Below are 14,212 nucleotides of genomic sequence, written 5' to 3'. Positions count from 1 at the left end.
TTATTGAAGTGCAAAGAGGTAGTCAGTTCATGTAGGAAAAAAGTGCTTTTGACATAAAAAAAACTCCCTGATTACATAAATAATAATAATTTAACTGTAAAAGAAAATAAATAATACATGTAGCCTTCTTTTAATTCATTTCATGCTTTCAAAAGATGAATCAGACTCCCCTTTTTACAGTTAAAGTAAACAGTAAGCATTTTGGAGAAAGATGGGGGCATGACTGAGATATAAATAAACAGATTTTTTCATAACACCAGTTTCTGTTAAATTTGTATCAAAATTCAAACAGTAGGCTAGATGTCGTGCTCTTTACTAAAGAGTTACTGAGCGCCTCATAATGCGGATCATGTAGGCTACACATGAGGCGAGCTTCCCTTCTTTTCCAGTTACGGAACGAAATATGAATGTCACAAGGTAGGCTATATGATACAGTACAACTTACAGAAGAGCACTGTGTCTCAGGACACCCAGGATGTCGCGTTTTTCCCTCTTGGTTAAAACATGAATAGACCTTTTCATCATAATCACGTGATAAAGCTGACAATATAATAATAATGATATTGCAATAATTTTTTTAATGTTTTCAAATAATATGCGATCATTTTGACATTTAAACCGAAAACCATGCGATCAGTTAGACACAAATCATAAACTGACATGATTGCGGCTGTCAGTGCGTCTCGCATCAATAGTGTCAATCACCTTACTGTGGGTGAAACTTGCGATTTGAACTATGATGAACATTAATATTTCTTTATGAATTTTAGCAAGTAGTTGTGTTAGAAGGAAATTCGTGGTCTCTAAACTAAGTCTTAAACAACACACGCTTGTCAACATGATAACTAATCCTAACCTGGTTGCGGACGCCGCCGTGTTCAATGAGACAACACGCGAGGAGAGGGGGAACAAAAGCAATGAGGCAGGAGGCGCGCGAGCACAGCACAGAGAAGGCAAACAAGCAAAGTGACGGAATCAGAATTAAATATAAACAACATCGATATATACGATATGTCCAAATCCATATAGAGTTAAAAAAATATCTCGATATATTTTAAATATCGAGATATCGCCCACCCCTACTTCATCCTTTAATGATTAACAAATTGGAGAGTTTAATTTTTGTTTTCTTTTCTTTTCTTTTTTTTTTTGGACAAACATCATCAAAGCCCAGTAAGAGAGAGAATGAGAGAGAAAGAGAGTGTGAAGAGCCTTGGCTTCTTATCAGCACATTCCTGCCCTGTGGTTTTGTGTGTGTGCGTGTGTGTGTGTGTGTGTGTGTGTGTGTGTGTGTGTGTGTGGCAGATAACTCTGAGAGAGCTCATTGGGTCAGTGCAGCGCTGATTTAAAAACTCCTGTGGCAAGGCCAGAATTTGTGGCCTGGTTATTGTCCCTGACCTGCCAGCACTTTGCCACTGCAAACTTAAAATAAAATAGAGTGTGTGTGAGAGTCAGGGTGAGAGAGAGAGATAATGGAAGTCAATGCTTACATTTTCACCATTATGCTTTGAACTAGTATGTTGTTGACTCTAGGGGTGGGTGAACTGCTCTTGAGGAAGTCTTACACTTTGGTAAGTATACAGGGAAGCATACAGTGCTTTAAGAGTTTGTGTGCTGTTCCGACTATTCTCTGTCTGTGCTGTTAGCTCAGAGATTTTTGGTTGAGTTCAGATGACCTATGAGGGTGCCTGCAAACTATAGCAAAAAAGCATGCTCGATGCTGAATGGTTGAATGCTGGGAAAGAGAAGATCTTATCAGAAAGTCTTGCTTGTTTAAATGCATAGCAGTTAGCTGGAAGTTCTGCAGTAAAAACTGAACTAGTCATGAGACGTATTTCCACTGTAAGGCCAAACACGGCTGTCTGTTTGTGCTAGTCACATTTCCACTGTAACTTCCGGAACTTCATCGGGCCTTGTCTGGGTTTCATCAGGGTCAATTCATCTGGTATTTTTGGGCTGCCGAATACCATGGTCCAAATCAGGTCAATTGGGGCTTGAGGAGTGGTCATGAACAAAGGCAGAGTTTGCCTGAGTCAGGAGAGGGTCAACACTGCTGCTCATTTCCTATGTTATCATACCAGACCACCAGCTAACCTCAACATTTAAGACATTTAAACAATTTTCAGCTCAACTCAATTTTAGATGGCAGCGAGTGTTTGAAAAAGAACTTCCGATTGCGATCCAATGGGGATTCTTATCTAGCCTGCATTTATTCTTATCATACTAAGCATATTACATGTTATTTACAGCATACAATCATATTAATCTTAGTTCCCGATCACAAAACTCTCCCATCCAACGTGAATAAATCACAATCCAAATGCACAAGTTTTAAGTTTTATCCTATGGTTTTATCACTGAGGTGGACTGCACATTTATTTTAACTGATTTCTATGTGAGAAACAGGCGAAGGGCACATGACATACGTCACCTTCAAACGTTATAGATTAGTTATTGCCGATCCAGAGTAGCTCTGGGCAGATCCAATAGTTTTAAAATTCACACTTGTCAATGGAGAGTGGCCAGATTCTATGTACAAATAAAATGTACGAGAGTCTGTAAGATCAGGCTAATTCTTATCACCACATGAGGCTGAAATATATTTATGCAATGCTAAATACTGCTTCTGCTAATAATTGCGATAATGAACACGTTTATGGAAAAAACAGAGCTTGAAGAACGTAGAAAATCATTCTTATATTCTTGTATTTATTTGGCTTCAAATTTCATCTGTCTCTTCGCTGTGCCTTTGTTGATACCTGACTATGACATATCCTCCGGTTAACTCATACAACTCCTGTTTTCTGTCTGTGAGCTCCCTTTGTTGCTCTGGCTGAAAGAATAACAGTGTGGGATAGATGAAGATCATTCAAACCTCCAAAATTTAATAAAAATAATAGAAATGCTCACTCTTTCTATAGAAATGTGACCTAAGCATATAACGACGATATAAACAATATAGCAGCCATCATATCGGTGTCTGCTGATATATGTTCAGTTTTAATGTTTTGATTTTGACCCAATAAGAAAATTTAGCTGATATATTAAAGCCAATAAATAGCAGAGACACTTTAGATGTGCTCTGTTCACCATGATGGTTTTGAATTGTTTGAAATGTAATTGTAATCACTTTGAAAAGGATAATACAGTTGAATGCAACATGGGCAGTTCAAGTTTGTCATAGGCTACATCAATTTATAAAACACTCTAAAAGAAAATGCCTTTGTTTTAGCACGTTGTTATGGGATAAGCACATCCAAAACAATTACATCATCACTTGTGCATTCACAGCCATTTGTTTTGTTCATTTTTCAATGATATTATTATTATTATTATAATTATAATTATTATAAGAATTAATGCGGTAGTGAACCACGCTGGTAATCATCTTTACATGTTGTTTATAATGAAAGGATTCATGAGCATGCAGAACTTGCGTTGAACAAAAACACCACCGTTTTGAGAGGTTTTGGGTGGATTCTTACTGGTCATTGCGTTCACAAGCTCAACAGATATGGCTGTGATTGTTTATAAAGCTCAACGCTGCAAAAACACGCTGTAAATGGAAACCTTTGACACCGTTTAAGGTGCATTATCTATCGCCGTCTATCAGCGATACAGATGCTGCAGAACAGCAGGTATTATCAAATTAAATTGTAAACTGCAATACAAATAAAATGTATAATTATAAAATTATCAAATAAATGATTTGTGGGTGTGGCAAGCAGGGCAGGGCTGAAAGCCGTGAGAACGGAGTATGTTATGTTTAATGTTCACCGTTTCCCACCTCTTTCTTCCCTGATCAACAAATCTTGTGCCGAAACCAGGGAAAAAGAAGGCGGAAACCGGCAAAAGTTAAACATAACCCCTCTTGGTTGACTGACACAAAGTCCCAGGCTGGGTCCTCTCTTGTCTTTTACTGTTGTCACTCAGCTTGCCGCAGTTTCTAAGTTTCTGCCAAAATATTTTCAATGTAGTAAAAACCCTGTTTACTGTTTTTGTTAATAAACATACATTTACATCACATCCCAACTCATGATACAGTTTATTTTATCACGTCACCAGATGTTACACTAGGGGTGTCAAAATAACGCATTAATTTCGATTAATTAATGGGAGAAAAAATTATGCGTAAAAAAAAGAAGCAGATTTATCTATTCCTCATTGAACTTTGACCCTGAGCTGTTCTCGCCACCATTCAATTGTAAAATGAAGGAAGGAGATGAGAACGCGCTGCCTGGATCATTTATTGGAACATTTTTACTAATAGAAAAAAACAAAACAGCTTGATGGAAGTGTTGATAAAAGTACCATATGCAAAGCATCCAGGAGTTAACGTTAATCCGGAGGTACGAGCAGCGTCCTGTGATAATAACTCTAGCAGTCAATGTCATCTTCAAACCGCAAAGTAAAAACTGCCTGGGACAATCGCTGTCAAGATGAGATTTATTCGGGCTATGTCTGTGTCATTATGTGATTGCAGTACCAGTTTTGGCCACAATCTTACATACACTTACATACTTTCACAGCAAAAATTATGTATGCGATTAATTTAGATTAATTACAGAGTATATAATTAATTAGATTAAATGTTTTAATCAATTGGCAGCCCTATTTCTAACTGCTTTAGGTAACCTACTGCTATTAGCATCCTCTCAGCCTCGATGACAAAGTACATACTGCTGTTCTTTCGCTGATAATGCAGCATCTAGTCAACAAATTAATTCCTTTATAATGACTTGGCAATAGGGTTGGGTATCGTTGGGTTTTATGATACCGGTGCCAATCCGGTCATTTTAAAGCGGTGTCGGTGCCTAAATGTTGACTTAACCATTGCTTAAAAAAAAGAGCCATGAAACGACAGTGGATGACATTAAAGGGGTGGTTGCATGCCATTTCACTTGTTTAACTTTAGTTAGTGTGTAATGTTGCTGCTTGAGCATAAACAGTATCTGCAAAGTTGCAGCGCTGAAATTTAAATGCAAACAGAGATATTGTCTTTTAAAGTTATGGCAGTTTATTGCCTACAAAAATGTCTGGTTTGGACTACAGCGAGCTTCTTCCCATGTTGGTGACATCATAAACCCTTGCTATTAACATAAACACTGCCAGCCGCGAACACACAACAAAGTGGGAGTGACGTTTCCGGACGACCTGTGCTTGGCGCTTTAGCCAATAAAAATACATGAAACTACATTTGGCCATCTAACCAATCTAAGACCATTGCGTTTTTCGGAGGGATGGGCTTCATAGAAGCAGGAAGCAAAGGACACTGGAGACAGCGGTGTGGAATAAAGGTCAAATATAAGAAAAATACAGTAAAAAAAAGAAAGAAGAAGTATTAAGACATGCTGTTCTGCGCCCCATAAACTCAACCAAGCCTATAGGAAAAAAACACGGAACCACCCCTTTAAAGAATGTTTTTTTTATTGATTTAAATTTTTTTTTTAATTAAATGGAACAATTTATTAGTTGAAAACATAATATAATATATATTTATAAATTGATACAAACAGGGTTGGAAATTAGCACCCACCACCTTGACTTTGCTGTGTAAACTATACCAGCCATAATGGCCGGTGGATTGTAAAACATTTTTATTGATTACTTAAAACATTAATTGTAACGGATTGGACAGTTAACCCCAAAGTATTTTATGCCATTTTGCTTCATTTGAGTTAAGTTCTTTAGCTCTCATATATGATCTCTCACCTTGTGTAGCGAGATTGTACATGAGCTTGTAGATCTACCAAAAATGTTCACATTAGGCATATTGGGCAAATCATTCAGGAAGCCTTCTTAAGGTGCCAGATAGAGGATAGAGGTCAGTCTCCGGTACTTCTATGTTAGTGGTTTGATGGTGTATTCCTGCTGATGACCGCATTTCTCAGGTTGTGAGGACCTTTAAGAGAAGCGTTGTAGAGATTAACTTTTTAATCCTAGTGCACAGGATTAGAGGTTTTTATATTTTTATTTCTACTTCGTCTTTGCACATCAAACAATCAGTCTGTCTGCGGTAGGGCTGGGCGATATGGAGCAAAAAATATATCTCGATATATTTTGCTATATCTCGATATACGATATATATCTCGATATCTTTACAGGAAAAATAACCCCCCTAAAAACTACAGCAAAAACAAATATGCCAAATACCACAAAAACTTTTTTTTTTTAAATTGAAGTGCAAAGAGGTAGTCAAGTGCTTTTGCGACATTTAAAAAAAATAAAAAACTCCCTGATTACATAAATAATAATAATTTAACTGTAAAAGAAAATAAATAATATTGCCTTCTTTTCATTTATTTCATGCTTTCAAAAGATGAATCAAAGACTCCCTTTTTTACAGTTAAAGTAAACAGTAAGCATTTTGCAGAAAGATGGGGGCATGACTGAGATATAAATAAACTGATTTTGTCATAACACCATTTCCTGTTAAATTTGTATCAAAATTCAAACAGTGATGTTTGTCATGAGTTTGACAAAATTCAAACTCATCATGCAGATCATGTAGGCTACACATGAGCTGAATTTCACTTCTTTTCCAGTTACAGAATGAAATGTGAATGTCAGAAGGTAGGCTATATGATAATATGATACAGTAACTTACAGAAGAGCACCGCGTGATCTCAGGACACCCGGGATGTCGCGTTTTTCCCTCTTGGTTAAAACGTGATTAGACCTATTCATCATAATCCTGTGATAAAGCTGACAAAATAATAATAGTAATGATATTGCAATACTTTTTAAATGTTTTCAAATGATATGCGATCATTTTGACATTTTAACCGAAAACTATGCGATCAGTTAGACACAGATCATAACTGGCATGATTGCGACCGCGTCTCGCACCAATAGTGTCAATCACCTGACTGTGGGTGAAACGTGCGATTTGAACTATGATGAACATTAATATTTCTTTATGAATTTTAGCAAGCAGTTGTGTTAGAAGGAAAACATGGTCTCTAAACTGAGTCCTGAACAACGTGCGCGCTTGTCAACATGATAACTAATCCTCACCTGGTTGTGGAAGCAGCCGTGATCAATGAGACAACACGCGAGGGGAGGGGGAACAAAGCAAGAGGCGGGAGGCGCGCGAGGCTCCGCGAGCACAACACAGAGAAGGCAAACAAGCAAAGTGGCGGAATCAGAATTTAATATAAACAATATATCGATATATACGATATGTCCAAATCCATATCGAGCTGAAAAAATATCTCGATATATTTTAAATATCGAGATATCGCCCACCCCTAGTCTGCGGTGTTAGTTAAAAATAGAAATATGGTATTGCAGTTAGTGCTTACTATCATTTTACATTTTTGTGTTCATAGGGTTATAGATGGTTTACACTACTATTCAAAAGTTTAGTCAGTAAGATTTGTTTTATGTGTTTGAAAGAAGTCTCGTATCCTTTGCCATTGCTGTAGTTATTTGATAAAATATACAGTAAAATTGTAATATTGTCAAATATTATTACAGTTTACTGAATTTGCTTCCTTATTGCTACACACAAACAATGAGAAACGGCTTCACAAACTAAAAATGGGGAATATTTGGATATTGCTGTTATGTCATGTGAGTGACAGGTTGTCCTGCCCTTGTGCCAGTAAATATGTCATCAGAGAAGAGATGATGATGTACGAGGGAGAGGGAAGTTCTTATAAAGATTACTAAGCAACCCTACAATTCGAGTAAATCTTCACTTTGGGCAAATAAATAATATATCATTATCCATTGTCTAATAAATGCTTAGATTATACTTGCCAGTGTGTCAAAAATGTGCAAATTGAAATTGTGAATTGAAAATGAATTGCAAAAAAAGTTTTTACGCTCTCATGAGGTGGTTTTTCAGACAATTCAAAAAAGGACATTTTCGCAAAACTGCAATGGAAACGTTTTTTTGTGTGTGGCATTTACAGGTTAATGTAACAAAGGGCCTATATAGCCTATTATATTTTCTACTCAATTGTGTCGTAATAACAACTTAACAAGATATAATGTAGTTAAAATGACATATATTTTCTCTTAATAAGGACAGTGGCGTAACTTTAACCTAGTAATGACAGACCCCGGTGCAGCCACAAATAATATCACTCTATATAGGCCTACTATTAAGACATATATTCAAGAAATGTATTAAAATAGAAAGAGCTATAGTTTCAGCCTTACTCACTGGCCGAGGAAACAGGCCAGCTACGCACGTCATTCCAGACGATCTTGGTTTGTTTCTTATTTAATATACAGGCAATTAATTGATGAAATATCGATTAAAATAAAAATACAATTTATACTAAACTAAATCATTTTTTTAAGAAAGACTTTCTTGAAAATAAACCTCGAAGTGGTCAAAATCATGCAGGGCTTGACATTAAGCATGTTCATGTGCTTGTCCCTTGGACAAGTAAATCGTTCATTCACTTGTCCGAGTAAAAGTTGTACTTGTCCGGAAAAAAGTTCAATATTTTTTTAATTTTGCGTGTGTGTGTGTGTGGTAACTATAATTTATTCTGAAGCAATATTCCCACCAGTGTTCAATCAGCTTTGACATATTTAAATCTGCATATTTGTGAATTTTTATTTTTAATTTTTGTATTTAATCATTTCAAATTTGTGATATTTTTAGCTTTTATAAAGGGCATTTCCCCCCTAATCTTATTAAATATAGGCTATGCTTCAGGTTTAATTTCATATTGTTAAATTTGATCAATACATTAAATTAAATTAAGACACTCTAAGGGCTGTTAACAATAAAAATAAATAATTTACACTGAACAATTACAACTGCATTAAATAATGTTTTGAGATTTGTAGTTTTGAATAGACACAAGAAATGTTGGAAACTATGTTTAAACATGAAACTAAACCTCCAGTAGGTGGCAGCAGGTGGCCGTCTTAATGAGTCAGCCATTGAGTCGTTCATTCAAACGAGTCATTCAAACACTGAATCGGTCAGTAACACACTTGTTGCTGTGAGACGCGTTACGGTTCTGCTGTGAGTGAACGATTTTCGATGCTGAAATCGAACAAAAGCACTCAATATTGCATCTAAAATGTAAGTGACTTAAAGTGAATGTAAATGTAAGGGAATGTTAATTAATTATTTATGAAAGCAGTGCCATTTTCAGTCGTGATGGTATTCAGGAAAACGCTCTAGTGTTGTAATATCTCCTCGAGAGGCTGCACGAGTGTCAACAGCGCGACCTTATTATCGCCAGTTCATTATATAGTATTATCCAACACTATCGATCGCCACTTACACTAAATTAATGCACAATCATTCGTGCATTTTTGGTGATTTGCTAGTTATTTTTTGTTTTCAGGCTCTTGTCCGTCAGGCAAGTAAAATTATTTTTCAATTGTCACTTCAAAAAATCCACTTGTCCTGGACAAGCGTTAATGTAGAGCCCTGTCATGTGACTCCCCATCTCAAACATATTGCTAATCTTATGTCTTACTCATGCTGCTCACTTTTCATAATCAACATATAAATTAAAATAATAATATTACAAGCTAATGTTTAGGCCTGAACATAGCCTATTTAGTTTTGTAGTTAGGCCGATAAAAGCGCCGATGTTTTCTAATTTTTTCCTTCTTCCTTTAAGACAGAGGAAACAACTTGCAATACTCTGCCATTTTTAGCTATACAGATAAGTTCAAGACATAATTATAAACTATAAACTGTCTACTTTTATTTGTGGACTCAGGGAACGAATTATTTTGCATGCACTCACTCCAAACGCTGTCTTCATTTAACGTAAAAGTCGATCATTCTTTACAGATGATGGTTTGTTTGGAGAGAAGACGAGATAGAATTCTTTATTAAACTCATAAAAGACTAGAATTACAGGGATACTGGATTCTAAACACAGAAATGCCACATTATCATGAAGACCTTGAAGCAGATCTGACACACACACACACACACACACACACACACACACACACACACACACACACACACACACACACACACACACACACACACACACACACACACACACACACAGACACACACACACACACACACACACACACACACACACACACACACACACACACACAGACACACACACACACACTCACACACACTCACACACTCACTCACACTCACACACTCACACACTCACACACCTCCGTGCCGCTTAAGTAACAAGGCTTTCTTTGCCTTTAATGCTTGGATAACACACACGTCTCCTTCCAATAAAAATAATGGCTAGTGGGGTGGATGGGATATACAAACCTACCAAGTGCCATCATTTTGGAATGACAAATCGCGAGAGGAAAATAATACGTTTTAGTGGCATAACTGCAGCTATGAAAACGCTTTCATTTCGCAATAGTTTTTTATCGACATTTAAGAAATATCGCAAAAGTTTTCCGCAAATCTTTAATGTAAACGTAGCTAGTGTTGCACAGTTGAGAAATGACCATGTAGACAGGAGGAGATGATCACAAGCAATCTTTTACTGTCTGAGACAGTCGGGGGAAAACATTTAAACAACGTGATTCAGATTTTACTTTCCACAACTACTAGAAGACCTACAATTGTCAGACAGGTTGCTTACGTCACATCTATGTCGTCAAGCTCAGTCTGAGCCTGCGCAGTTCGCTTAGCCATCAGGAAGTGAGTGCTTCTAATTGACCACACTTTCTGCCGTTGAAGTGTATGGGAACGCTCTGTCCATTTCTTTTACTGTCTATGAAAATAACAGGGTTCATTTGGAATTATTCAGCGTTTAAGAACACACATTAGCAAAGGTGTGTGTGTAGAGGGTTGCAAAGGCACACAAATGTAAAAAGATCTCCTCTCTCTCTCTCTCTCTCTCTCTCTATCTCTCTCTCTCTCTCTCTCTCTCTCTCTCTCTCTCTCTCTCTCTCTCTCTCTCTCTCTCTCTCTCTCTCTCTCTCTCTCTCTCTCTCTCTCTCTATATATATATATATATCATTGCTCAGAAAAAGTCTTAAGTTCTCTAGTCCTAAATTCATCAGCTTTATTTTAAAGGAAAGCAAGAAGAAAGACAACGAGAAATCTTTGAGATATGAGAGTGTTTTCTGTGAGGTCCACGTGTGTACTGTGTAGCTGTCTGAAAGGTGTGCTGTCCTCTGGGAGCCAGCAAGAGAAACTGAAAAAGTCACCATGGTTACGCTTACTATTATGACATCATGAGAGCCCTGCTGACATGCTGTTCAGCATGAGGTGCATGCTTCTGATTGGCTGACATTGATCCTGCATGCTTAATTTTGAATGCTTCTGGAGTACAACAGAGGTTGTGGCAACAGCTCCCTCCCATCGGCCTGTCTTTCTGTTTATTGTCTCACTTTCTCCTTCCTTTCTCCAGCTCATTCACGGCTGCCATGGGCTATTTTTAGACTTTGATTGTCAAGAACTGCTTAACCAGATTAAATGTGCCACTGTCTCTCTCTGTCGCTCTCTCATTCTCTTTCCCTCAGCATCCTGTGGATAATATAATACATCTTGACTAGTGTGTTTGAACTTTGCCATCCATTGGTTATTGGATTACTTTTATGTGTTTGGATGCAATGATGCTTTGTTTTGTCCCTGAATATGTAAAGTAGCACATATAAGGGATAGTGCACCCCAAAAATAAAATTTCTCTCATCATTTACTCACCATAATTTTGGAACACAAAACAAGATGTTTTGAAAGGTGCCCTAGAATGAAAAATAATAAGAGTTCAATACATGGACATCACATACTGTGAGTCTCAACACCATTGCCTCCTCCTTCATATGTAAATATGTCATGCATAAAAAACACCATGGAAAAATAAGTGATTACCAACATAACGCCAATGTGACGCAAGCGTTGGGGATCGTTTATAGGTACGCCCCCAACATTTGCATCTTTCCGAACATGTTCATTGTCAGGCGGAACTGATGGAGCAGAATCATCGGGACTTGCAAAAATGGCAACTCTCATGACGCATATGTCATGTTCAGGCTGTGTAGGAGACGTGAGGACTTTTCTGATGTTTATAATCGGATACCGCAACAATTAAAATCGGCCCATTTCAAGCAAGGTTCGCTCAGCGTCTTAAAATCTGGCAACCATATGCACGCTAGCTTTCTCTCCCGTACAGTTAGATTTTGTTTTGCTTTCTTGTGGCTGTGACTAGTCAAACAGTCAGGGCTGCAGCTGGGACGGTTGCTGATTGCTGGCGGCTGCTGAGAGGACGTTGTTCGCCGTTTTCCACCGCTTCTCTGCTGTTTTTGTTTAAATTGTTGCGGTTGCTTCTGGTTTGAAGGACTTTTCATGTTGCTCGCTGCGGCTGCTTGCTGGTGGTCTCCCTCGGGCTTGGGCTGCGTGGTGGCTGAGGTTGCTGGTTGATTGGCGGCATTTGCACAGGCATTGGACGTCATCTGCGTCCAGCATGATTTTGGGATGTTCCGCATCTCAGCTGCACCGCTGTTCCGTCTTGTGTTGTGGCCGTGAAACGGCTTGGACTTCTGTGCAGACCCCAGTGTGTCCACAGAGATGCCCTGAGAACTTGGTTTGCCTCCTGCATTGTGCTACGGCGATCCCCTCCATGCGGTCTTCAGCTGTCATGCCTCGACGACGTCATCAGGACATTGCTGAATTGGGAATATGGGTGCATCTCAATCAGCTCCCTAGTTCAGTAATCAGGGCACTGATCAGGGAGTCAGCCCATTGACGTATATGTCTTTGAATATCATAATTTAATGGACGTAATTTGAAATCTGGGACTTCGTTTCATATGAATAGTAACAAAGCACAAAGATTATTGCGATTTATTGGAAGGGAGGCTGAAAACAGGATGACTAATTATATTGTTTCGTAAAGATGAGAATTTGATTAAAATCGAGAACTCAATATTTTTTACCCAGTTCTATCACAGCTACTCTTGAGATTTGCATAAGCTAACCTTCCTGTTTCTCTGCAATACATATTTTCAGATGTCACCATAAACAGTTTGCAATGGTGTCTGTGCTGTTGAGGACTTTGCATATATTTTGAATTTCAAACATTTTAATACTATATACTGTTGTTGACATGATGTTCTATGTTGTCATTAGTACAATGAACAGGAAGCTGACAGTACAGAGATTCATAGGTCTGCAGAACAGATGCACACAGAGCCCCTCTGAATCCAACTGTTAAAGGATTACTCCCTTTTAAGATGGATTTGGGCTGTGTGTATGCATGCCAGTGTGATATGAGTGTGTGTTTGTGTGCCTGTCTAAGCTAGTGCCTGTTGAGAGAGAGAGAGAGAGAGAGGGGGGGGGGGGGCACAGCCCAGGGACCAAGCAGATTGTGAGGAAGGGGGGAGGGGGGGGGGAATCATGTGACCTTAGAATGTTTTAAAAATAACACAGGAGAACGGAAAATAATCCTGACCAATCATTGTGAATTTAGGTTAGAGAAGCTATGCTTTATTTAGGATCACATCAGCAAATTTCAGAAAGATGCTAAAATAGAACAAATAGTGTTCTTCTTTAGACATCTAATGCAAGAGCTAATTATGTGCAGTGCTAACCAGCAACATATTGGCATTTTTGTTTCCTTCTTGTAGTCCTAATGTTCCTCTGGAGCACATGGTTTCAACTGCATTGGCAGAAGAAGGTTGGCATGTCCCAGACAACACGGCCATAGAGGGCTATTTGCTCAATCCTTATTATCTCTGAGAATGAACTTGAGGTAGTTTTGAAATGTGGTAGTTATCTATGTACTATGTTTCTACTATCTTGGCAATGCCATAGCCTCAGTCTTTTGTCTATGCAATTTAAGGTACTTGCTAAAACAGATTGCAAAATTTTAACCCCTTTGTTGAGTTTTATTTTCAGAAATTCCTAATAGGGCTGGGTGAAAAATGGATAACTCGTATCACAATTTTCTTTAAAGGCATCCTGATTCATGATTCTTGATCTTGTTACATCATACATATTACCGCCTCTGTCCTTACTCCCTTTATATAGTTTAAAAATCATTATGGCTATGGTTTCCTTTTGCTGTATTATTAGGATGTCAGATCTGCATGCGAAGTTGGCAACACAGTTGGTTGCTTGGATGCTAGAGAAAACTCGGATGAATAGGATGGTGTAATATATGTCTTCAGGGTTGGATTGTGAGGTCAGAAAAAACTTAAATTGGATTTCTAAGCAAATTCATTCTCATTTGTTAAATGTAGTATTGCAATTGGTTATAAAACACATGTATGCTTGAGCATTCTGT

At 37.9% G+C, this 14,212-nt stretch overlaps 1 protein-coding gene across 14 annotated transcripts in view; it reads left to right on the top strand.

Moving 5' to 3' along the window:
* tjp1a (tight junction protein 1a) overlaps positions 1 to 14,212 on the top strand; it is a 194,874-nt gene that overhangs the window by 123,499 nt on the left and 57,163 nt on the right. Inside the window, exon 1 of one of the 14 annotated variants that reach the window (XM_067441568.1) lies at positions 1,475 to 1,571. The exons of the other annotated variants lie outside the window; for them this stretch is intronic. Coding sequence (XP_067297669.1) covers positions 1,518 to 1,571 — 54 coding nt within the window. The 5' untranslated portion in view covers positions 1,475 to 1,517. Of the gene's footprint in view, positions 1 to 1,474; positions 1,572 to 14,212 lie in introns of those variants that run through there. 14 annotated transcript variants of the gene reach the window in all.

The sequence above is a fragment of the Pseudorasbora parva genome, chromosome 1 (assembly GCF_024679245.1).
Source record: "Pseudorasbora parva isolate DD20220531a chromosome 1, ASM2467924v1, whole genome shotgun sequence".
Lineage (NCBI taxonomy): Eukaryota > Metazoa > Chordata > Actinopteri > Cypriniformes > Gobionidae > Pseudorasbora > Pseudorasbora parva.
The sequence above is the reverse complement of the archived record's forward strand: the minus strand, read 5'-3'. Positions and strand labels throughout refer to the sequence as shown.